This window comes from Corythoichthys intestinalis, chromosome 11, assembly GCF_030265065.1.
Source record: "Corythoichthys intestinalis isolate RoL2023-P3 chromosome 11, ASM3026506v1, whole genome shotgun sequence".
Classification (NCBI taxonomy): Eukaryota; Metazoa; Chordata; class Actinopteri; order Syngnathiformes; family Syngnathidae; genus Corythoichthys; species Corythoichthys intestinalis.
This window is the reverse complement of record NC_080405.1, coordinates 9289671-9314632: the sequence shown is the minus strand read 5'-3', so window position 1 is coordinate 9314632 and position 24962 is coordinate 9289671. Positions and strand designations below refer to the sequence as shown.

Sequence of the window (24962 nt, the reverse complement as noted above, 5' to 3'; positions counted from 1 at the left end):
TTCATAAACAAACCATACAGAAAATGTACTACTTGCAGTAGAAGCAGCAGTAGCAGTTGTACAGTGTATTAGCTGTCTTACTATCTTCATCGCATCCCAGCTGTTTGGCATTCAACTGCCATACGTCATCTTAAAATTAATTCCATTCCGTGTCCTTGTGCTGTCTAGTCCAGCATTCTACTCTACACTCCTCTGACCATAATTGATTTCATTTTCTATTCTCCACATGAACTATTATATAGCTATAGTGTGTCCAGTGATGCGTGGCGTATGGTTTTAAGATTCCCTCTAAATTGAGAATGATGAGTCTCAAAGCTACAAAAATGTCATGTGTTTTTCCATTGTATCAACCTTTTATTAGTGTCCAAGTGTTTTCTCACTTTGGCCCGTCCTTCCTGTCACCAGTTGTTCTTCATCAGGCAATTTCATCTTTAGTTCTGACAGCAGCCTCTCTCCCAACAGATCAGCATCTTCATGACCCATTTGTCCAACTACGGGAACGACCGTCTTGGCCTGTACACTTTTAAAAGCTTGATGATGTTTGTCAAGACCTGGACAAATCTAAAGATGCAGACCCTCCCGCCTGTACAGTTGGCTCAGAAATACTTTAGCCTTTTCCCCTCTGAGAGAGATCCGCTCTGGCAGGTGAGAACAAACGGGTCGTTCATTTCAGAATATTTTCTGTTTTTGGGTGAATAAAGCCACTTTTCAGTACCCTAATTTTCGGACTATAATCTGCTACTTTTTTCCCCCATTTTGAAACCTGCGGATGATAGTCCAGTGCGGCTTATTTGTTGGTTTATTTGGGTTGCTGGGCAACACTTTATTTGACAGTGGCGTCATAAGACTGCCATAAGACAGTCATATTTATGACATGACACTACCATGGGCGTTAATGCCACTATTAATTATGTCACTAACTCCATTTATGTCCAGCTCGGAGCTTTACATCGATTAACAAGTGGGATAATTTGCCAGATGACACAAAATGACATTTATCATAAGCATTCATTAATGCTCGTGTCAGTGTCATGTCATAATTATGATGGTCTTTTGACAAGAGAAAATTGTTGTGGAGTGCAGTAGCAGTAATTACTCACTAGGATATAAAGGACATATGACTGTGCTTCATCATATCATTTAGCCATGAAATTTTTGTGGGGATTTTTGCGGCGTTTACAGGATCCATGTGAGGACAAAAGGCACAAAGACATCTGGTCGAAAGAGAAAACATGTGACCGCTTCCCCAAGCTGCTTGTCATTGGGCCTCAGAAGACAGGTGAGAAGCTGTACTTCATCCCCCCCTACAGGTTGCAGTAAACATGACTTCATTTCATCGTGTTGATTTGCTCTAAAAGTGTCTGATTAGCTCTCAGGAAATTAGAGACGTTGCTACTTCAACTCCCTGGCTTGTTATTAAAGTGTTACTGCTCTGTTATGCAGTTTCCATTACACAAGTGTCTGTCTTCACTGTATGAGGTACAAAGTAATTGGATTTGTCCTCGCTTAATCCTCTTTTCTTGCTCTTTATTTCCTCCCTGCTGTCAACTCCACTCTGTCTCTTTCTGCCCTCTCAGGCACAACAGCGCTCTACCTGTTCCTTAGCATGCACCCCGACTTGACGAGTAACTATCCCAGCAAAGAGACCTTTGAGGAGATCCAGTTCTTCAATGGCCACAACTACCACAGAGGCATCGATTGGTAAGAAAGCACACTGAGGTCACTGAAGTGCCCGTAGATGCCACAAGAAGGTGCCAAAGCACTATCTAATAGAAAAGTAGTTCAGCTTGAGTCACCTTAGTGCTCAAGAAATACATTAAATGGCACACTGTATCTTGACTGAGAAATTAGGAGGAGCTACTTCTGTTTAGCTTGAATAGGGAAAGAAGAGCAAGGGTTAGTCAATACCTTTTAAGGGCAAAGTTGGACTAATCACCTGTTTGGAATCTTTTTTTTTTTTTTTAATATTTACTGGTGAAAGTAAACATATAGGCAATGATAAACCCTATTGGGGTGTGCGAAGTTAATGCGTTTTTTCTTCTTTCTGTTCCGCATCGTCTGTTTTTAACCAAAAGCATCTTAATCAATTAAATAGCTAATGGTTTACGTTTTAAGCACAATTCAATCATTAAACGTATTTGCTGCCATTGACAATGCTAGACATTCAGTCCATTTTGACTTGGAGAGGTGGACGGCGAATGAGCGCTGGCAGCCTTCCCAGTCAAAATGGATTGGACGTCAAGCCATGTCAATAACATTGAAAAATAAGCATACACAGTCATCCCTGCCACCTCATATCAATAACACGTCTATTGTTGTCAGAAGATCAACTTTAGAGTATTATAAAAATAACCAGAGTGTGTTTCTATTCTTATTCCTTTTAAATTAATATAATTTATTTTTTTATTAAAAAAGAATATATATTTTCCTAGCCACTTATCCTCACAAGGGTCACGAGGGTGCTGGAGCCGATCCCAGCTTGCTATAGGCAGTAGGCGGGGTACACCCTGAATCGGCTATTATTTAATTTATTCATAAAATATTTAAAGGGAACTACTGAAAGAAGGACATGTACTTCTTAAAAGCTAAATCTTGGTACGAGTTATAATAATTTGATATTAAAACCCCTCTTAATGTTTTTGTTTCGATAAAATTTGTAAAATTATTTTAACTAGTAGGTGGCCATTGTTGTTGACGTCGCAAGGAGGTGACGTCACATGACCACGCTGCCGGAATTCCATGTGTCACTTTAAAAAAAAAAAAAAAAAAGTGTCACTCTTTAATTATGTAAGATAGTGATTTAAATATGCCACAAGATGTCAATGGCAAGTTTTAAATTAATTAGGGATCAAGCCAATTAGTGCGTTTTGTCCTCTGACTGATGCCGTAGTTTTCCTTTAATCCACAGTTGCGTGTAAGGCAGAGAGATAAGAGTGTGGACACAGGCGTTTATTGGCATAAGCTTCCGCAACTCCTTCCGACAAAGATAAATATCATATAGTGAAAATACAACAAAAATAATATTCATATATCTCAAAAAATAATGTTCACAAAAGGAAAAGTGTTTCAATCTGTATTAATGAGGCCCTATTCTCACACAGTTACACAACAATGCAAAGAGAACTGGCATTCACAAATTCACAATCAAAATAGATATGCAAAATACACAAAAAATTACTCAGACTTTGGTCAAGCGCTAAGCATTTTAGCAACTCGTTTAGCTCAACAAATACACTGGATGGTGATATTAAGTCACAATATACAAACTATGATTCTGGGAGCCATTATCAGGAGACTTGTTTATTGTGAAGACAACACTCAAATGAACGTAAATCACAATGGGCCAGCACTAATAAATTATTAATTTGAAACCCGGCATTGACACCTTGTAGTGTATATAAATCACTACCTTACATACAGTGGGGAGTGACACTGTGAAGTACGGCAGCGTGGTCATGCGACGGCACTGCCCTGCGACGTCAACAACAATGGCTACTAGTTTATTTTTTGATTTTTTTTTTTTTTTTACAAAACTACATGTCTTTCTATCTGTGGTACCCTTTAAAAATTATGATTAATAATTCAAAAAATATACAGTGGACCCTCATGGTATGACCACAATCCGTTCCACGACCAAGCTCGTAACGTGAATGTTCTACATAAGAAATTGTTTAATTCCAGTTAATGCGTGCAACACTTCCCGTTACCCCGAATTTTACCCTAAAATAATCATTTAAGTCATCATCCATCAGGCAAAATGATCGGAAAGAAGAAATTAAAAGGCTTAAAGCAATGTTATTTATATACGACCACTTACCGCTGAAATCTAGCGATGTAACGAAAGTGCGAGCGATCCTAGAAAGAGGAGAGAGAGAAGGGGCAGCCATACATACTCTAACATTAAAGGAAACTACAACATAACATGAACAAAACAAAAGTTTTGGGTGTAAGTAAACCCGGGGACATGGTTAATGTTCACTTGTAAGCACAAATGATTCGGATGAACTTGGATACGAATGTCTATCACTGGAGACAAGGATGAGCGGCTGGTGGGCAGATGAGGGATTGTGTTGATGCAAGATCCTTGTTTACCACCTAGCGGGGCGCTAAGACACTTGGGGATCCAAAGTGAAAGAGGCTCATATTGTTAAAATATGCTCGCATAACGATGAATTTTTTTGCGTCCAAGTCACCTGATTTTAAGAAGTCCCGATCAGATACCAAAAACTTTTTTTTTGTGTGTGTGTGTGTGTGTGTTTTTGTTTTTGAACAAAAGTTCAAAACACGTTACTGTGGTACGGTACCCACTATGCCGCCTTTATAATGTGAATCATTTTTAAACAAGAATAACATAGAAAAATGCGTGTCTTTATGAAATGCTTCCACAGCACTTGTGCATGTTTAACGATGATTGACGCATTTCTGCCTTTGATCGTCGAGCTACCAAGCTTCTCTGGCAAGATCAAAGCTACAAACCTGTCAATCATCGTTAACTTTAAGTAACAAATCAAGCTGGACAGTTTGGCCGCACAGCTTAGCAGCTGTGGCGCTATACGATCATGAAGCAGAAAAGCATAAATTTATATTTTTTTAATTAAAAACTCGATCCTTTTCACCTGATTCGATTTTCCGATTGGCCTGATTTCTGATCACCTGATCGGATAAGACATCCCTACTCGTTTCATTAAAAACTCGTAGGTTTGGGCGCTTATACAATGAGAGTCCACAAAAATAATAATTGAGACCTGGTGTGTGAAGATCACATTTAAAAAAATAATAATAATAATAATTAGTGTTGCACCGATACCATTTTTTAGGCCCCGATACCGATACCTGGCTGTGCAGTATCGGCCGATACCATACCGATACCACCCCAGTTTTATATATATATATATATATATATATATATATATATAATTCTTTTTTTTTTTCCAAAGAGCTACATAATTGGATGTGAAATCATTGCTATCAAGGCTTTGTCAGGCTGTTGCTTACCTTTGCAAAATAGGAAAAAGACTAGTACAAAGTGAATAGTCTACTAAACCCTAGTAGACAATAGTTGAATAAACCTTTGGCTCTCAAAGGCCAAAATAGTGCTACATTTATGAAATTAATAAAACATGTATAATGCTAGCCCAACAGTGAGAAAGTAAAAATAAATTCGTAATAATAAACTCAGAATGAACTGAATAAACCTTTTTAAAACCTCTCAAAGGCCAAACAGTGCAACTTTCATGATATTATTGTCACATTCTGCTGCTGGTTAGATTGTGTCTTGTTGCTGGGCTGGTCATGGGGGCTTTCCTGACGTCGCACCTGAATCCAATGCAGGCTCATCAGCGCAGCATTTAAGCACGGGTGATCTCAAAGGTATTTTGCCTTGCTGATCGCCATTTGACATCTTGCACTATAGTCTCGCTACATTTGCTTGTTACGCCCCTGCATTGGGTTTTTTTCTGTTAGTGTGCTACTCTCGTTTGTAACCCTGTACCCTGTGCAGGTATTACTAGGTATTACTGCGGCATTTCTTTCAGTGAAACACAATAAACGTAAAGTAGACGTAGTGAACTGACCAGAGATTGTTGCTCCGGTCCAGCGCCCTTCCTCTGGATACCACTCCTCCTCTTGCAGGCTCAAACTCGTTGTGTTCGTTCACATTTCGTCTTCAAATGTTTTATCAGGTTCGAGATATTGAAATTGGCCAATTTAACTCCACATCTCGAAACTTTCAGGCCGCAAATCTTGCGTGCAGTCATTGATTTTAATCGACGGGTTTTCTATTTTGAAATACTTCCCGACCGCCGCCATTACTCCTGGTTTGTGTTTCCTCCATATGAAAAAGCTGCCTTGTCATTGGTTAGGAGTGGCTATTGGCCCGCTCTCATTGGTCTGGAGCAGGCCAATAGCGATAGCTGCTTGATGTTCACGTGTCATCACACAACACAGAGACAGAGTGTAGTGAGCGGCAGGAGGAAAAAAAAAGGCTGCGGTCAAATGTTATATTGGACCGGTAAATGGTATCAGCGCCGTCTTTGTTGGTACTCGCCGACACCGATACCACCATTTCGGGCTGGATCGGCGCCCCCTACCGATACCAGTATCGGTGCATCTTTAATAATAATAATTACCAATCACGCATCTGTTGCATCTGGGCTCTTCCTAATTTATATTATGGCCGTGGCTTGAAACTCAGTTGTTTGGGCTGACGATGTGATGGTTTGATACAATTTTATCTATGCACAATATTTGCCAACAATGTGTCAACCCAGGCATGTTCGAGGGTAGATCACAAATCTTGACGGTTGGAGGTATTGCTACACCAATATAAAATAATTTGCCCTCGCAAGAAGCTGTATTATATTTAACAAGACCAAATCAATCATTTTTATTTCACGTAGCACATGGTTTAACAATTTTAACACCCGCCCTTGAAAGTTAAGTTCAATACAAATAAAAGGTGCAATCACTGGCAGAATGGCCTGCATGGCCATACATAAGAATTTGAATGGAGTAAAAGTTGCATTTCTGAATTGGTGTGCTCTGGTAAAGAAATTGTGCTGAAAATAGAGAGCACAAAGGCGTTAGTCATAGCCAACGTTATTATACCACCACGGAGAACTTGATTACAGCCTGGTGTTGAAAAGCACATTTAGAAAGACTTAATTGGGGAAGACAGCAGGACGGCAATTTAGTGCAAATTCTTACACGTTAGTGGGAAAATTCACAAACGCGATAAACCATAGTTTGTGAAGGCGTTTCTTGGCCAACAGTGCCCTAGAAATGTAAATGTGTACCTGCGATGTATACATCAACAAAAACACTCATAAATGACGGCGTTGGGTAGTAAAGTTACCACCCAGGTGTGTCAGCGCAACACTCCTAATTGGTGCATTCTGTACGGCAATGCGACGCTCCCATTGGTGGAGAAAAGCTAGCTTTACTCCTGTGACTGACGCAACATTCCGCTGCCAATCTTTGCAAGCACTACAGTCTTAATATCTAATATTACAAATAATACAGTGAGGAGAAGTATTTGCACTCCTTGTTATTTTGCAAGTTCACCCAATAGAGAATAGGTTGAGGTCTGAAATTTCAATTATAGATGCATTTCCACTTATTAGAGACATAATCTAAAACAAAATACAGAAATCACATTGTATGATTTAAAAAATATATATATATATTTGTAATTTACTGGGGTTCATAATGTATATTTCCCTGAGAATCAGCAATAATTATGACACTCAAAGAGTTGTCAGTCTACCTTGAAAAAAAAAAGTCCAACTTTATCCCGTGAGTAACCACCCACCCACCACCCGTTTGAGCACAATATCGTCATTTGTGCACCCCACAGTCTGTCATAATTCAACTACTACCATGGGCAAGACCAGAGAGCTTTCAAAAGAGACCAGAGAAAAAAATTGTTGAGCTCAACAAATCTGGAAAAGCCTGTGGAACAATTGGAAAGCAGCTCGGTGAGAATAAATCAACGGTTATAGCAATTGTTAGAAAATTGAAAAGGCTAAACATGACTGAAAATCTACCTCGGCCAGGTGCTCCTTGTAAAAATCTCTCGTCGTGGGGCTTCACTCATGATGAGAAAAGTGAGAGCTCAGCCTACAACTACACGGCAGAAGGTGGTCAATGACCTGAAGAGAGCTGGATGCACAGTTTCAAAGTCAAAACTCAAAAGTATTTGACCACAATTGAAAACTCACAACAAACAGCACAAAAGGTGTTATATACAGGTGTTGCCTCTGTGGATGCTTCACAAGCAACAAATGTGCGCGCAGGCTTGCAGCTTTAATTTTTCCCCTCTCTCTTTCTCACTCGCGTTTGGAACGACTACCTGCTCTATGCTTCCAGCGCCAACATAAAAGCATGCATCACAAAACAAAAGATAGCATTATTAAAAAAACAACATCAACAACTGATGACAAAATGGCGGACGAGACTCCGGCATCGTAAAGTCGAAATCATGCAAGCCGGGTACGTCGTAACCCGGGGACTACCTGTACCTAGGGATGGGAATTGATACGATTTTTACTATTCAGATTCCATTAGCGATATTACTTAACGATTCGATTCTATATCGATTCTCTTATTGATTCTAATTTTGACTAATGGACTATGAGGTTGTGGGTTCAATATGTTCTATGGTTCATTCACCTCGGGGTGTCGGTTAGAACACAAGGAGCTGAGAGTGGAGTTGGTCTTTGGCACTTTTAATCCAACTTGGCAACAGGCACAACTATATACAGTACAGGCAATGGCACTTGATATGACATTCACACGATGAGCAGATAAGAGCATGCATGGAAAGATGTTGATGTACTAGTATGTGTGTGGAAGAAGACTGGAATGTGTAGGTATACTGGACTGTCTCAGGAAATTAGAATACACAATATTCTAATTTTTTGAGACAGTCCTGTGTATATATACAGGACTGTCTCAAAAAATTAGAATATTGTGTATTCTAATTTTCTGAGACAGTCCAGTATGTGTGGTTCTGAAAGGAAAGAAAATGACATAATAGTGCTGTTGCAATAAACAATGCAAATTGACTGTAAAGCAGTCAATGACAAACATACAGTACATGACTCGCACAGTACAATGAACATAAAGTTGGGGAGGCGCAAGTGCGCGAGCACAACCCAGAAGCACGCTGCGTGCAAATGCGGTCATCTTGGCCATAAAAGTGGCGAAAACTAAGCACTTTACACTCATATGGATACAACATCGTGCAGCGCGAATATACAGTAATGTAAACAACGCTCTCCTCGCCACAGCGAGGACGAGCGGGAGCAACCAGCCGATTTAACAGTAAAAACACGAAGCGGTCGCGCCGGTAACTGCTCTAACTTATCGTATGAACTTTATGACATGAAGAGGAAATACTTACATTCTTTCATGGATGCACACAGATTAACAGGTCGCCGCACTCTGCACGAAATGCGCACCTTACGCCTATTCTTGGTTCCAGAATACGCAGCGCGTTAATAAAATCGTTGATTATTTTAGATGCAAATATGTTATATTTTTTCTTATAGAGTATTCGACGAGGAACACGATAGACCCATTAATAGACTTTTGGGGGGGGGGGGGGAATCACAATTTCTTTAAGTAGTCTAATGAATAATGACGTGGCCTGTGAAAATCAATGCAAAATCTATTTGCGACGACTCTTCAGATTATACTTGGTGAGTGGTTACTCTTTGAGTAATCATGCAGTCTTAACTGCTGATTCGACTTCATGTAACATGCGTAAATTACGTGACGTAATTCGTGCTGGTTGGAGTGATAAGAGAATCATTAGATAAACTGCCAAACGATTCCATGGAATTGAAACACACAGAACCGGAACTGGTTCAGGTACAGGTAGGGATTCCGATCCCTACCTGTACCATTGTTTAAAAAAAAAAATAAAAACAATTTTCAAAATCAAACATCTTAAGCAGTTACTCACGTTACTCATTAATTCAGTATTGTTTTCACCAAGACTTCGTTACTTGAGTACATTTTTTGGATGACTACTTTTACTTGAGTAATATTACTGGAGGTAACGCTACTCTTACTTGAGTACATTTTTTTGGCTACTCTACCCGCCTCTGTTAATGACTGACATTAATAGAATAATTGATATTAATATGAGGCCATAACCATGCAAGCTCTCTGAATTTGAAAGGTTCAGTGAGAACAGAGTCTTGGAAATAATTCAGGATCGTAAAGCTTTTACCGCCAGATTGTGACGCGTGGTGAGCGCCAAATCATGTGTGTTAAAAACAGTAGCAGCATTCACAGGCTGTGACCGCCATTAACTTTCAGTGTTTGTGTTGTAAGGTATATGGAGTACTTCCCTCTGCCCTCCAATGCGAGTTCAGACTACTACTTTGAGAAGAGTGCAAACTACTTTGATTCTGAGGTGGCTGCTCAGAGGGCCGCAGCTCTCCTGCCCAAAGCCAAGATCGTCACAATCCTCATCAACCCAGCCGACAGAGCGTACTCTTGGTACCAGGTGGGGAACGCCTCATTAGATCCATAACACCTTTTGGTTCATTGAGAGTGATTTAGCAACTTGACTGTGCCGTGTGTAATGAAATGATAAATTCGACACTTGCAGCACCAAAGAGCCCACGATGACCAGGTCGCATTGAAATACTCATTCCACGATGTCATCACGGCCGGCCACGACAGTCCGGCCAAGCTGCGGGTTCTACAGAATCGTTGTCTGATGCCAGGGTGGTACGCCATGCACCTGGAGCGCTGGCTTAACTACTACCACTCCAGCCAGGTATGCATTTGTAGTGTTTAGTTAATTAGCCATCAGCCCAGACTGGAAAAAATTGTTGTTTAGGAGCATCTGCACAGTGAAACGACATGACTTTTCTCTTATGAGTTTGTGTCATCTATCCTAGCTGCTCGTCTTGGATGGACAGATACTGAAGACTGAGCCTGCCTCTGTTATGGATAAAATCCAAAAGTTCTTAGGCTTAACTAATATCATCAACTACCACAAGATCCTAGCGTGAGTATGCACCTGCCACCCAAGCGAAACCTAAAAGACATCTTAAATGATATGCTGTTTGACCTGTTTTGTCAAATTTTTCTTTTGCCTTAGCATTTTGCTTAATTCAAGTAAAATTATCTGACAGTATGACAGATTTTTTTCTGTGCGCGTTGAAAGCCAAAATTTGAGTTATGAATGAGTTTTCTGCTTGAGTGAAGCAGTGAAAAAATGGGAGACATGTAGTTGCTGAGGCACTTTCAATATTTAAAAACAACTTGTGAACTTAGTCACTGAATGACTTACTGCCTGTTTTTATTTTGTTTAATATCCCACAGTTTGTACTACTTATTTTTTGGCCAAAAAGGAAAACTTTGAATCCTTTATTCTTCCCCAAAACTGATAGTCTGCCTTATTATCCAGTGCAGGGTTCCCGAGGATCCTTAAAAAGTCTTAAATTTCAAATCCTGATAACCAAGGTCATAATTAGTCGTTAATTTAATGGGAAATTTCAGAAGGTATTAAATTTCTAGACGATGCATTTAATTTCATGGAAATCACTGTAGTCTGCCGTATAACTTCTGATGTTGTGTATTTGTTTTTTTCACGGCCATCAGAGGTGGGTAGAGAGGCCAAAAAAATTACTCAAGTAAGGCTAGGTTCATACTGCAGGTCTTAATGCACAAATCCGATTTTTGTCGTGTTTTTCTGACCCGAGTGAGGCATTAACTTGACAGCCTGAACGTGAAAGGTCGCATGAAAGTGGACCATTCCAAATCTGATCTAGGTCACTTTCGTCCGTCCGTCCGTACATCCATCCATCCATCATCTACCGCTTAGTCTGGGGTTGGATCGCAGAGGCAGCGGCCTTAGCAGGGAAGCCCAGACTTCCCTCTCACCAGCCACCTAAACCAGCTTTTCCGGCGGAATCCCAAGGCGTTCCTAGGCCAGCCGAGAGACGGTCTCTCCAGCATGTCCTGGTCGTCCCAGGACCCTCCTGCCGGTGGACATGCCCGAAACACCCTTCCAGGGATGCATCTAGAAGACATCCGAACCAAATGCCCGAGCCACATCAACTGGTTCCTCTCAACGCAGAGGAGTAGTGGCTCGACACAGAGTCCCTCCCCAAAGACCGAGCTTCTCACCCCATCTCTAAGGGAGAGCCCGGACACCCTGCGGAGGAAACTCATTTCGGCTGCTTGTATATGGGATTTTGTCCTTTCGGTCACGACCCACAGCTCGTGACCATAGGTGAGGGTAGGAACGTAGATCAACTAGTAAATCGAGCGCTTCGCCTTTCGGCTCAGCTCCTCCTTCACCACTACGGACCGGTGCAGAGTCCGCATCACTGCATACGCTGCCGCCTGTCCATCCCCCGCTCCCTCGTACCCTCACTCATGAACAAGACGACAAGATAATTAAACTCCTCCACTTGGGGCAGGATCTCATACCCAACCCGGAGAGGGCATGCCACCATTTTCTGACTGAGGACCATGGTCTCGAATTTGAAGGTGCTGATCTTCAGCCCAACCACTTCACACTCGGGTGCGAACAGCTCCAGTGAGAGTTCTTGGCTTGATGAAGCCAACAAAGCACAGATGCAATGCTGTGGCCACCAAACCGGACCGGACCACCTTCAACGCTTCGGCTGCGCCTAGAAATTGTCCATCAACAGAATCAGTGATAAAGGGCAGCCTTGGCGGAGTCCAACCCTCACTAGGACCAAACTCTTGACACAGGTCGTACAGGGACCGAACAGCCCTTACCAAGGGGCTCGGTACCCTGTACTCCCACAGCACCCCACACGGGACTCCCAGAGGCACACGATCGAACACCTTCTCAAAATCTACAAAACACATGTAGACTGGGTGGGCAAACTCCAAGGACCCCTACCGAGGGTATAGAGCTGGTCCACTGTTCTACGGCCGGGACGAAAACCACACTGCTCCTCCTAAATCCGAGATTTGACTTCCCAATGGACCGCCCTCTCCAGAACCCTGAATAGACTTTACCGGGTAGGCTGACGAGTGTGATCCCTCTATAATTTGAACACACCCTCTGATCCCCCTTCTGGAAAAGGGGAGCCACCGCCCTGGTCTGCCAATCCAGAAGTACTGTCCCCGATGTCCACGCAACGTTGTAGAGATGTGTCAGCCACGAAAGCCCCACAACATTCAGAGCCTTTAGGAACTCCGTGCAGATCTCATCCACCCCCGGGTCCTTGCCATCGAGGAGCTGTGGTTAAATTCCGATCTGGGTCACATTTTTCCAGAATGTGGCTGCAGTCGGAACTATCAAGTCTCCCATATCGGAATTCATGCAGCATTATGTCAGAAAAGAGCGAGACGCAGGGTGTTACGGCAGTGATTGAGCTGTGCATTAGCGTTAGCGCCTAGCTTGAACTCGGTTTTTAGGGAAGAGGCAGGCTTGACAAGTGATTAAAAAATAAAATGGAGGCTGGGGGATAAGCCTGATAATGCACGTTTTTCTTTCTGTGCGCCAAATGAGCAATATGTTACAATATTGCTTCCATAGCCGAGAGTTGGGGCATACTGCCCGTATGTGTGTACGTCATGCAAACGTAGTGCAAGCATGCGGCGTTCTATCGATCCATATACATTTTGAATATAAGACTGAACGGGGATTATTTATGTCTTATTTGTATCATCTTTTTGTAAATCAAAATATGTTCACCCTAGAATGACATACAGTCAGCATGTGTAGTCCAGAGCTAGTGTAGTCATTTGTTTTGATACTTCTGCGCATGCAGTTTGCTCAGTGCGTGTCGGACTGCGAGTTAGTGCGCATGCGTAATACTTGAACAGGCTCAATGGACAAAGGCAGTCTGAACGGGCATACCAAAAAAAGATGACAAATCGAAATTGTGCATTAAGATCTGCGGTATGAACATAGCCTAAGAGTAGCGTTACTTCAAAATAGTATGACTCAAGTAAAAGTAGTCATCCAAAAAATGTACTCAAGTACAATTTAAAAAGAAATTGGTGAAAATAATAGTCAAGTAATGAGTAACATTGTCAGTAACTGCCTTCGATGATTGATTTTTTTTTTTTTTTTAAGGATAATTTAAAAAAAAAAAAAAAAATCGACACTTGCACATCCCTCTGGTCAAACTGACCTGACAAAACTCTGGTTACAGGAGGGTTAAAGTCTGGAAAAACATTGTAAATGCATAGTACAGTCTCAGATTTTATTTATTTTGTCTGCAGGTTTGACCCCAAGAAAGGTTTCTGGTGCCAGTTGCTGGAGGGCGGGAAGACAAAGTGTCTGGGGAAAAGCAAAGGCCGCAGATATCCTGACATGGACCCTGAGGTATGATAATTCTAACTTTGTCATTTCCATAGACATTGTGGAATTAAGTATTGGCATTCCTGGCTGGTTAAAGATGAGTGAAATGAAATAAAGTATGGCGTCTGTTGGCTAGCAGCTTTGATTCTTGTAGAAAGACTTACTTCTATACACTGCGGGCGAAAAGTATTGGCACCCCTGCAATTCTGTCAGATAATGCTCAATTTCTCCCAGATAATGATTGCATTTACAAATGCTTTGGCAGTAATATCTTCATTTATTTTGCTTGCAATGAAAATACACAAAAGAGAATGGGGAAAAAAATAATAAATCATTATTATTTTACACAAAACTCCAAAAATGGGCCGGACAAAAGTATTGGCACCCTTTGAAAAATCATGTGATGTGACTCTAATTTGTGTAATTAACAGTAACAGCTACTTACCTGTGGCACATAACAGGTGGTGGCAATAACTAAATGACACTTGCAGCCAAGTTAAAATGGATTAAAGTTGACTCAACCTCTATCCCGTGTCCTTGTGTGTACCACATTGAGCATTAAGAAAGAAGACCAAAGAACTGTATGAGGACTTGAGAAGCAAAATTGTGAGGAAGCATGGGCAATCTCAAGGCTACAGGTCCATCTTCAAAGACCTGAATGTTCCTGTGTCTACCGTACGCAGTTTCATCAATAAGTGTAAATCCCATGGCACTATGGCTAACCTCTCTAGATGTGGACGGAAAAGAAAACTTGACGAGAGACTTCAACGAAAGATTGTGCGGATGGTGGATAAAGAACCTCAACTAACATCTAAACAAGTTCAAGCTGTCCTGCAGTCCGAGGGTAGAACAGTGTCAACTCGTATTATCAGTCGGCGTTTGAATGAAAAGGGACTCTGGTAGGATGCCCAGGAAGACCCCACTTCTGACCCAGACATAAAAAAGCCAGGCTAGCGTTTGCCAAAACTTACCTGAGAAAGCCAATAACGTTTTGGAAGAATGTTCTCTGGTCAGATGAGACAAAAGAACAGCTTTTTGGGAAAAGGCATGAACATAGAGTTTACAGGAAAAAATGAGGCCTTCAAAGAAAACAAAGTCCCCACAGTCAAACATGGCGGACGTACCCAGATGTTTTGGGGTTGCTTTGCTGCCTCTGGCACTAGACTGCTTGACAGTGTGCATGGCATTATGAAGTCTGAAGACTACCACCAGTGTGAGATAACTGGTTCTCCCTCAGAGGTCATGGGTCTTCCAGCAAGACAATGACTCAAAACACATTTCAGAAAGCACTAGAAAATGGTTTGAGGAAAAAGCACTGGAGACTTCTAAAGTGGCCAGCAATGAGTCCAGACCTGAATCCCAATCGAACAACTGTGGTGAGATCTAAAAATGGCAGTTTGAAGAAGGAATCCTTCAAATCTCAAAGAAGAATGGTCTAAAATTCCAGCAGAGCATTGTAAGAAACTCATTGATGGATACAGGAAGCGGTTGCTCGCAGGTGTTTTGTCTAAAGGTTGTGCTACCAAGTATTAAGCTGAGGGTGGCAATACTTTTGTCCGGCCCATTTCTGGAATTTTGTGTAAAATAATAATGATTAAAAAAAAAAAAAAATCATCCTCTTGTTTTTTTTTTCATTGCAAGCAAAATAAATGAAGATATTACTACCAAAGCATTTGTAATTGCAATCATGTCTGGGAGAATTTGAGCATTATCTGACAGAATTGCAGGGATGCCAATACTTTTGGCCAGCAGTGTAGTTCCGCGGTGAGAGGCAGACGAACGAAAAAAACAAGTCAAGTATGCAACTCGAAGCAACCCCGAAGGGGTCAAGAATACAAACTGTCAAATGGCAGCAAGTCAATATCTCAGCAAGCCTTCCTTGGAACGGTTTCAAGACATTGCTGATGAGCTAGAATTGGATGCAGGTACGACATCGGGAACGTATCCCACAGCTCTGTAACAAAACAATCTGACCCGCAGCAGAATGTGACAAAATCATGCCAGTCGTCATACTAGCTGTGTAAGTATAGAGCACAGCTATTCTCCCCGTCCAGCCCAACAGCGTCATCACCCGAAGCGTGTATTGCGCACATAAAACATGGCGCCCTCCAGAGGTGAAAACGTGTACTAAATATTATAGATTATTTAATCAATGGCAATAATATATTTTTCTAATATTTTAGTGAAAGAGAACAATTGTGGCATATTAAAGCCTACAAGTCCGTAAGTCTGTGGTTTTAAAAAACACTAAATGTGTTTTTCAAAATGGTGTAAGAACCCTGTAAAGGTGCAAAATTGTGTAACGCATGCATATACAAGGTGGGGCAGAGCAACTTGCTTATTTAAATTTTGCGCTCTGAAGCGATGGTTGCTCTGAGGATGGTAGGGATGGACTTATTTGAGAGGGTGGGGCTTAAAGTTTGGTTCTTAACGTGCATTGTTTATTTGGTGTGTATTTTTAAGGAACGCCAGTGAGCATTATGGAGTGGACGAAGTTGGAACACGCGCTCACTGTTGAGGCATTTTTTTCAAGCGGTCGCATTGACGCTGTGAGACAATCTGTTTTGAGAACTCCTGCCCCGTATACACGCATCTTCTCTTGGGTTGTCTGCTCGTTCTGTGAAACGAATCCTCCATGAAGAATTGAAATTTCTTGTGGGCAGACAGTCTGGGAAATCTCAAAACTGATTGTCTCACCACGTCAATGTTTTGGGGTGACCTTGCCGTTCTGGGGAGGCCAGGTTTCTTTTTCTTTACATCACCCGTTTCCCTGAAGTTGTTTACCCCTGAAACAATTGACTGCCGGCCAGGAACACAAACACGGGGCGGCAATATTGAAAAGTCCACGCAATGCACATTGCGACGATTGAGCAACCGCTTGAAAAAAAAATGCCTCAACAGCAAAAGCGCGTTTCAATCCCAATGAGCATCATGGAATGGACGACCATTCCGTGATGCTCATTGGGATTTTCCTGAAAAATTAACACAAAATAAATAACACACGTTAAGAACCAAACTTTAAAGAGCATATGACACGAGAAAAAAGTCTTAAATGGCATTATTATGTGAATTAGAATCATATTTTGAGACGATTCGACTATATACAACAATTTAGCAAAGCACAGATGACGAGAAATTAGTCTTTTAATCTGCCGGTTAGCCACGCCTACCATTATAGGGCTTTAGCGTCCCCAACAGGTGGATGACGTCAGCGGTAGATTGGCTCATCGGTTTTACTTTTCAGCCCATTGAGGGGGAATTATTCAGAACGAGGAAAACGCGATGAAGAGAGCCGCAAAATGTAATTGTTTCAGTCTCTCTACTCCAATATTTTTACAGGATATTCTTTTTATCCAAGTATTTTTCCCCAATAGCTATATAAATGGCTTGAGAAGGACCAGTCAGCCCGTCGAGGGGGAACTATTCACAACGAGGAAAATGCGACGAAGAGAGCGGCAAAATGTCATTGTTTATGTCTCTTCACTTCAATATTTTTACAGGATATTCTTTTTATCCAAGTATTTTCCCCAATTGCTAAATAAATGGCATGGTCATGACAAATAACAGTCTTGTGCTGAATGGAATATGAAATAATAAAAATGCATTTATTCAGGACGACATGGCAAAATTACTCCATAACCACCTTTCACCTTTCACCTTTACTGTCGCACCTCCCGAACGATATTTTATGACACCTAAATCGGACATATGTTATTTCCCTTCCCCGGCTTCGGAGAATGTAAACAAACCAGAAGGCGTGACAGCTAGCCGACATGCTAACCCGAACCGAGTGATGTTTCAAAGTCTTCAAAGCGGAAAATCACACATAGCTATCCTGGATTATTTGACATGACGACCCGGTTGTCGAATGTCTTAGCGGATCGGCAAACCGCCCGGCGGAGAGCAATTTACAGTTCGTTCCCCGGAGGAGGGTGGCTGGAGCTAACGCAGCTAGCGTGCTGCTGCTAATGCATTAGGAGAGCTTTTTACATGCCTATCAATGATCAAACGTAAGTAGTCCTTCATTTAAAGGAAGTTTGTAGTGTTTACTTTGTAATCGCTGTACTCGTATTTGACATAATACTAAACAAGATGTTTACTCACTTCCTCGTAAGTCCAATGGTCCCACAGTAAATATCCACGGTGAATGGGAACCTTTTGAAACTCCAAAAAGGCGCATACGCCTCTCCCTCATACAGAATGATTTTTCTGCAGCCGTTTGGCTGGCGTGATGCGAAAAATAAACGTATTAATCCGCAAAATCAGCTGAATCCTTCGTCCTCATACACAACAGTATGGCTGTTTAGTGAAGAGGACATCTTCTACCGTACACGTCACAGCGCCCTCCTCCTCAATGCAAGACCGAAGCCGGAAGTCACTCATTTTCATGGCGCGGGATTCAAAAAACTAAATAAAAATAGCGATCGCTTCCACACACATCCAAGCGGCCCATATCATTCAGGGGCATAAAATACCGCGTGTATTATGAAATAAACATGCTTTTTCGTGTCCCAGGCACTTTAAGCCCCACCCTCTCAAATAAGTCCATCCCTACCATCCTCAGAACAACCAGCCTTTCAGGGCGCCAAATTTAAATAAGCAAGTTGCTCTGCTCCACCCTATATAAAATCAACTAATCTCACCACCCTGTTTCTTTTTCAGTCTTTGGCGTTCCTCAGGGACTACTACAGGGATCATAACATTGAGCTGTCCAAGCTGCTGTACAGAATGGGCCAGCCGCTCCCTAGCTGGCTCAGAGAAGAGCTGGTCCACACCAGGTAGCAGCCCATCCGAGGAGAGAAACCAAGTCCCGCACGTTCAACAGCGAAGATCACACCACAGTGTTGAAGGAGACCGTCTATGAGGATGCGATGTCTAACCAGAAGTCAAAACAATCACGTCTTCGTTCTGTGATCTACCATAAAGTATAGGAAATAAACGGACCAGTAAGTCAGAGAGCGCTCCTCTCGGAGTTTGGAGATTCTGTGAACTCTTCAGCATGGCAAGACGGGACCTCCAAAAGTCCTCTTCACGCCGAGGAACGTGAAAGTGTGTTAAGGAGGAGGCACTGCATTCGCTTGTTCATCCCCCTCTCCCTCCTTGGTGGAACCTTGTCTCCTACTTGTGAACTTGAAAGAAAAGGGCAAGGATGTACTTCAGTTTTGGGTATATGGAAATGGAGAGCGGCCGAAACCAGTGCCAAAGTACTGAACTTTGGGTTAAGGGACAAAAAGACATTTGTTGTAAATGCCTTTTAAAACGTGAGGATGAACAGACAGTAGGCTGCATGTTGTAGCCTTTTTTTTTTTTTTTTTTTTGTTAGGCCTTGCTAGAATCTTGTAATTTTATTTCAAAATGCCAGGACAGAATCTCCATGAAATATTACCATTTGGACTTTTTTTTTTTTTTAACCCCTAGATTTTTTGGTTTGTTTCACTGAGACATTGTTCTGTAGAGTCGTGATACTTGTAGAATGTACCGAAACTAAACATCAGATTCCTCCTGCAGAGGGTGTCAAACCTGCTGTCACTTGACCACTTGAATGGGCAAAAAAGCAGGAAGTAATGGATTCATGTCAAAAGCACAATATTTCACGGTACTCGACATACATCTAACTGGATAGCACACGAGCGTTTGGTTCCCAATATAATCTGTGAAGATCATAAGCTAGCTGCTTTTTCAGAGACTCAGACAGCGTAAAGAGCGACATTTCCCATAGTTTTTCTTTCTCTTTCTTTTCATGTCAAGAATTAGTCACTGACGGGGTGGAAAAAATGTCAAGTTGTCCCACGTAAGGCACGGCGGTGCCTCACCAGACATGTTTTCTGTTAGGGTTTGAAGGTGTTATCACTGCAACTTGATGTCAAAAATAGATAGCAAAAAGCTGCTCTTACTGCAATAGTTTTGTAAAAATTCCAACGTAAGAAAAAAAAAATGCATACAGCAGTGGTTTTGATTTCTTTGTTAATGTACATAACTGGCTCCTTTTGGGTAGACCTAAATTATTTGAATGTGTTTGGCCCTCCATCGGTGTGCAACGTCAGTGCTATAGGGAAAATCATCGCGCTCGTTTCCTCACACTGCCAACTGTCGTCTCTACATATTAAGTATTAACGTGAAAACACATAACAGCAATGATGGTACTAATAATATCCTGGACTGTATGATAAAGATTTGTAATTGTTGTCAATAATTTTTACAGTGTAACTAATATTGTCGGTGCTTTTTAATTTGCAAATAAAACACCACTGTATTTTTCACAATCAGGATGTTTTTCCCCTCTGTACATGCTTTCACTTCCATATTCACAATTAATTTTGTTTCAGTTTGCGTAATAGAGGATTTTTTTTTTTTTTTTTTTTTTTTTTTAACTTGAAACTTCAATGTCATCATATACAGAAAATATTGAATGGTCTTTCAAATTGAAAAAAAAAATTGAAAGAAAAATTGCTTTTATTTTGTTTAGATCATTCTAGACATTACCAATGTCTTATCATCAGCAGCAACAAAAATGATCTTTAAACTGTCAGTGAAACTCAGACATATGAATAATATCTAAAATGTAGGAAATGGCTTTAACAAATTGTCCACTGCAAATTTATCACGTTTTAATCAGATTATTTTTCTTAAATCTAGTCAAATAATTTTCTTCTAGTTTTGAGTGTCAAAGACTAGTTAACATATTAATGCATAAAATTATTCCACTTATTTTAGTAAATATTACTATTCTTATTAAGTCCTTACATACATATCAAAATTGGTCATATTTCACCTCCAGTGGTATGAAAAAGTATCTGAACCTTTTGGAATTTCTCGCATTTCTGCATAAAATCAACATAAAATGTGACGTGATCTTTGGCAAAATCACACAGATGAAAAATATGCTTTAACTAAAACCACCCAAACATTTATTGTATTTCATATTTCAATGAGGATAGTACGCAAACAATGACAGAAGGGAGGAAAATAAGTAAGTGAACCCTCTGCGTAAGGAGACTAAAGAGCAATTGAAACCAATTTTTACCAAACAATTTGTCAGGTGTGTGTGTGTGCCCAATTACTGTTGAGTGGTTTAAAGCTGCCCTGCCCACTATAAAACACAGAGCTGGTAAGAATTGTCTCATGTGCATCATGGCTCGGTCAAAAGAGCTGTCTGAAGACCCATAAAGACGAGTGAGGGGCGTAAAAGTTTTGTACAGAATTTGCCAAAAATTCAGTTCCCTCAGATTCGCCAAGAGTGTGCCCATTCATTTCCAATGGGAAAGCCAAAGGCGGCAATGTACATCGTTCCGTTCATTTCTAATGGCAAACATTTCCCCTTCTTTTTAAATGGTAGGAAAACATAGGTGGTTGTGATTTTGCCTGCTTACCATTACAGCCCATTGACATTCAACTGGGGCCCATGTACAGTGGGCCAAATAAGTATTTAGTCAACCACTAATTGTGCAAGTTCCTCCACTGCAAAATATTAGAGAGGCCTGTAATTGTCAACATGGTTAAACCTCAACCATGAGAGACAGAATCTAGAAAAAAAAAAAACAGAAAATCTTCGTAAGAAGCATTTCAAGGTCCTGGAGTGGCCTAGCCAGTCTCCAGGTCTCAACCCCATAGAAAATCTGCGGAGGGAGTTGAAAGTCCGTGTTGCCCAACGACAGCCCCAAAACATCACTGCTGTAGAGGAGATCTGCATGGAGGAATGGGCCAAAATACTAGCAACTGTGTGTGAAAAGCACATATACACATACAAAAAGCATACTTATTTTCCACCATGATTTGCAAATAAATTCTTTGAAAATCAAACAATGTGGTTTTCTGTTTTTTTTTTCCACATTCTGTCTCTCATGGTTGAGGTTTACCCAATTACAGGCCTCTCTAATATTTGTGGGAGAACTTGCACAATTAGTGGTTGACCAAATACTTATTTACCCCACTGAAAGTCAGTGCCATTGACAGCCATGTACGTCCAAATTTCCCATTCATTTTCAATAGCAGAAAAATGTGTGGTTTTGATTTTCGGCCACACTCACCATTACAGCCCACTGACATTCAACTGGTGCCAAAGTAGGTCGATGCCATTGACAGCTATGCATGTCCATGCCATTGACGGCTAGGTACGTCAAAATATAAATAGGATATGACCTTATATCAACAGGAAGTGTCGCCAAAATTTCCCTAAATCAACAGGAAGTGATCTAATAGATCTGAAGGAGATAGCACCTTTTCTCATAAGCACCATCTAACTGTATTTCTCTCGCACACCCGATATAAAATAAATAGCACTTATACCATAGTTTAAGGAAAACAAGCAGAATATAGGGCATAAAAGATTCACAACGCCTTCCTATCATGGAAGCCCAATGTCATGGGTAAGACTGACGCACCAGCTCCCGCAATCAGTTCTCCTGGCGGGTTGGTCTGTCCTAACACAAGGAACACAGGAGAATACCCGATATCCAACTGATAACATGACTGACAAGACTCCAAGAGCCCCTTTGACGTTGAAGTGGCAAAACCCACAACTCTCGTTGCCTGGATAGCAGTAACTCCCGAGTCCTCTTACCCAATCCACAAACAGACAATGATCCAAAACACACCCTTATTCCTGCCCGCGGCCCGCCCCGCGAGAGCCCTCAAAAGACTGAATGTTTAACTAAGCGTTGTCAGTTTTCTCGGGAACCTTTTGTTGACGTATGATAGGGTGACTTTGCCTCCCCCCCTGAGTGTTTGTTTCGCCTTGCCGTTTTGATCTCCTTCGATCCGATTAAATTATCAACTTGTTTTCGGTGAGACTTCTTTAAACCTCTCAAGATGGAGTCAAGACAAAGGGTTAAGACTAAGGTGAACGCGCGGAGTTTGCCCTTCTGGCTGGATTCCGGGGTCCCGCCGGCCCGGCTCGTTGGATCTGCATCAGCGCGGGTCCGGTCAAGGGCGTAGGTTTGCATAGGGAAGGTAGGGACATAACACTAGCAACTTTTCATAATGCTCAAATTGTCCCAACCAACTTTTAAGCAACCTTATTTGCATTATATAATGACTTCAGTTAGCTAGGTCATTTAGATTGTCTTACAATACAGTGGGGCAAATAAGTATTTAGTCAACCACCAATTGTGCAAAATCTCCTACTTGAAAAGATTAGAGAGGCCTTTAATTGTCAACATGGGTAAACCTCAACCATGAGAGACAGAATGTGGGGGAAAAAAAAACAGAAAATCACATTGTTTGATTTTTTTTTAAGAACTTATTTCCGAATTAGAGTGGAAAATAAGTATTTGGTCACCTACAAACAAGCAAGATTTCTGGCTCTCAAAGAGGTCTAACTTCTAACGAGGTCTAACGAGGCTCTACTTGTTACCTGTATGAATGGCACCTGTTTTAACTCATTATCGGTATAAAAGACACCTGTCCACAACCTCAGTCAGTCACACTCCCAGCTCCACTATGGCCAAGACCAAAGAGCTGTCGAAGGACACCAGAGACAAAATTGTAGACCTGCATCAGGCTGGGAAGAATGAATCTGCAATAGGTAAAACGCTTGGTGTAAAGAAATGAACTGTGGGAGCAATTATTATAAAATGGAAGACATCCGAGACCACTGATAAGTTCCCTCGATCTGGGGCTTCATGCAAGATCTCACCCGTGGCGTCAAAATGATAACAAGAACTGTGAGCAAAAATCCCAGAACCACACTGGGGGACCTAGTGAATGACCTACAGAGAGCTGGGACCACAGTAGCAAAGGCTCCTATCAGTAACACAATGCGCCGCCACGGACTCAAATCTTGCACTGCCAGACGTGTCCCCCTGCTGAAGAAAGTAAACGTCCAGGCCCATCTGCGGTTCGCTAGAGAGCATTTGGATGATCCAGAAGAGGACTGGGAGAATGTGTTATGGTCAGATGAAACCAAAATAGAACTTTTTGGTAGAAACACAGGTTCTCGTGTTTGGAGGAGAAAGAATACTGAATTGCATCCGAAGAAGACCATACCCACTGTGAGGCATGGGGGTGGAAACATCATGTTTTGGGGCTGTTTTTTTTGCAAAGGGACCAAGACGACTGATCTGTGTAAAGGAAAGAATAAATGGGGCCATGTATCGAGAGATTTTGAGTGAAAATCTCCTTCCATCAGCAAAGGCATTGAAGATGAGACGTGGCTGGGTCTTTCAGCATGACAATGATCCCAAACACAGCCAGGGCAACAAAGAAGTGGCTTCGTAAGAAGCATTTCAAGGTCCTAGAGAGGTCTCCAGATCTCAACCCCATAGAAAATCTGTGGAGGGTGTTAAAAGTCCGTGTTGCCCAACGACAGCCCCAAAACATCACTGCTCTAGAGGAGATCTGGATGGAGGAATGGACCAAAATACCAGCAACAGTGTGTGAAAAGCTTGTGAAGAGTTACAGAAAACGTTTGGCCTCCGTTATTGCCAACAAAGGGTACATAAAGTATTGAGATGAACTTTTGGTACTGACGAAAGACCTATTTTCCACCATGATTAGCAAATAAATTTTTAAAAAATCAAACGATATGATTTTCTGGGGTTTTTTTTCACATTCTGTCGCTCATGGTTGAGGTTTACCCATGTTGACAATTAATAATTTTCAAGTGGGAGAACTTGAACAATTAGTGGTTGACTAAATATTTATTTGCCCCACTGCATGATGTAAGGATAGACTAGACCCTACCATTATTCAGTGAATTATTTTCATTATATTTAGACTTACATTTATCCCTTTTCACCTGCTGAATGTGCCGGTCTTCCCCCCCAAACGAACGTTTGGTTGGCTGGTGACTTGAAGCCCCCGGTCCCGCTACAAAGACATACTCACACAACCCCGGTAGATTCATGTCGACAACAAGCCGCCCCCTTCGGAGAGGAGGGATATGAGAAGTTTTGTTGTTTTTTTTTCCCGGCCAGCAGCAGCCACTGTAAGTCATGTAAAAAGGCGTCAATGATGTGGAGGTGGGGGAAACACCACTAAATTTGCTACTGAAAGTCCGACCTGCAACAGTTAGCATCACATTAAACTTGCTAACCGTCAAAACTACTGCGGTCAAGCTAGCCTCCACAAGGAACAATGAAGTCAAGCTAGTGGTCCCTTATCGGATCATTGTTTGCTTTATGTGCATTACGGTAATATGGTCCCGACCAATGTT

The 24962-nt window shown here is 41.6% G+C and overlaps 1 protein-coding gene across 9 annotated transcripts in view; it reads left to right on the top strand.

Annotated features, from left to right (window-relative positions):
- The window catches only part of ndst1a (N-deacetylase/N-sulfotransferase (heparan glucosaminyl) 1a), a 143343-nt gene extending 123238 nt beyond the window's left edge, over positions 1-20105 (top strand). For all 9 annotated transcript variants that reach the window (XM_057850241.1, XM_057850247.1, XM_057850249.1 and 6 more), the window contains 8 exons: positions 463-645; positions 1183-1279; positions 1578-1701; positions 9841-10015; positions 10121-10291; positions 10416-10525; positions 13732-13834; positions 18473-20105. In XM_057850241.1, the coding sequence (XP_057706224.1) occupies positions 463-645; positions 1183-1279; positions 1578-1701; positions 9841-10015; positions 10121-10291; positions 10416-10525; positions 13732-13834; positions 18473-18592 (1083 nt within the window). In that variant the 3' untranslated portion in view covers positions 18593-20105. The remainder of the gene's footprint in view (positions 1-462; positions 646-1182; positions 1280-1577; positions 1702-9840; positions 10016-10120; positions 10292-10415; positions 10526-13731; positions 13835-18472) is intronic.
- Positions 20106-24962: the final 4857 nt, after the last annotated feature.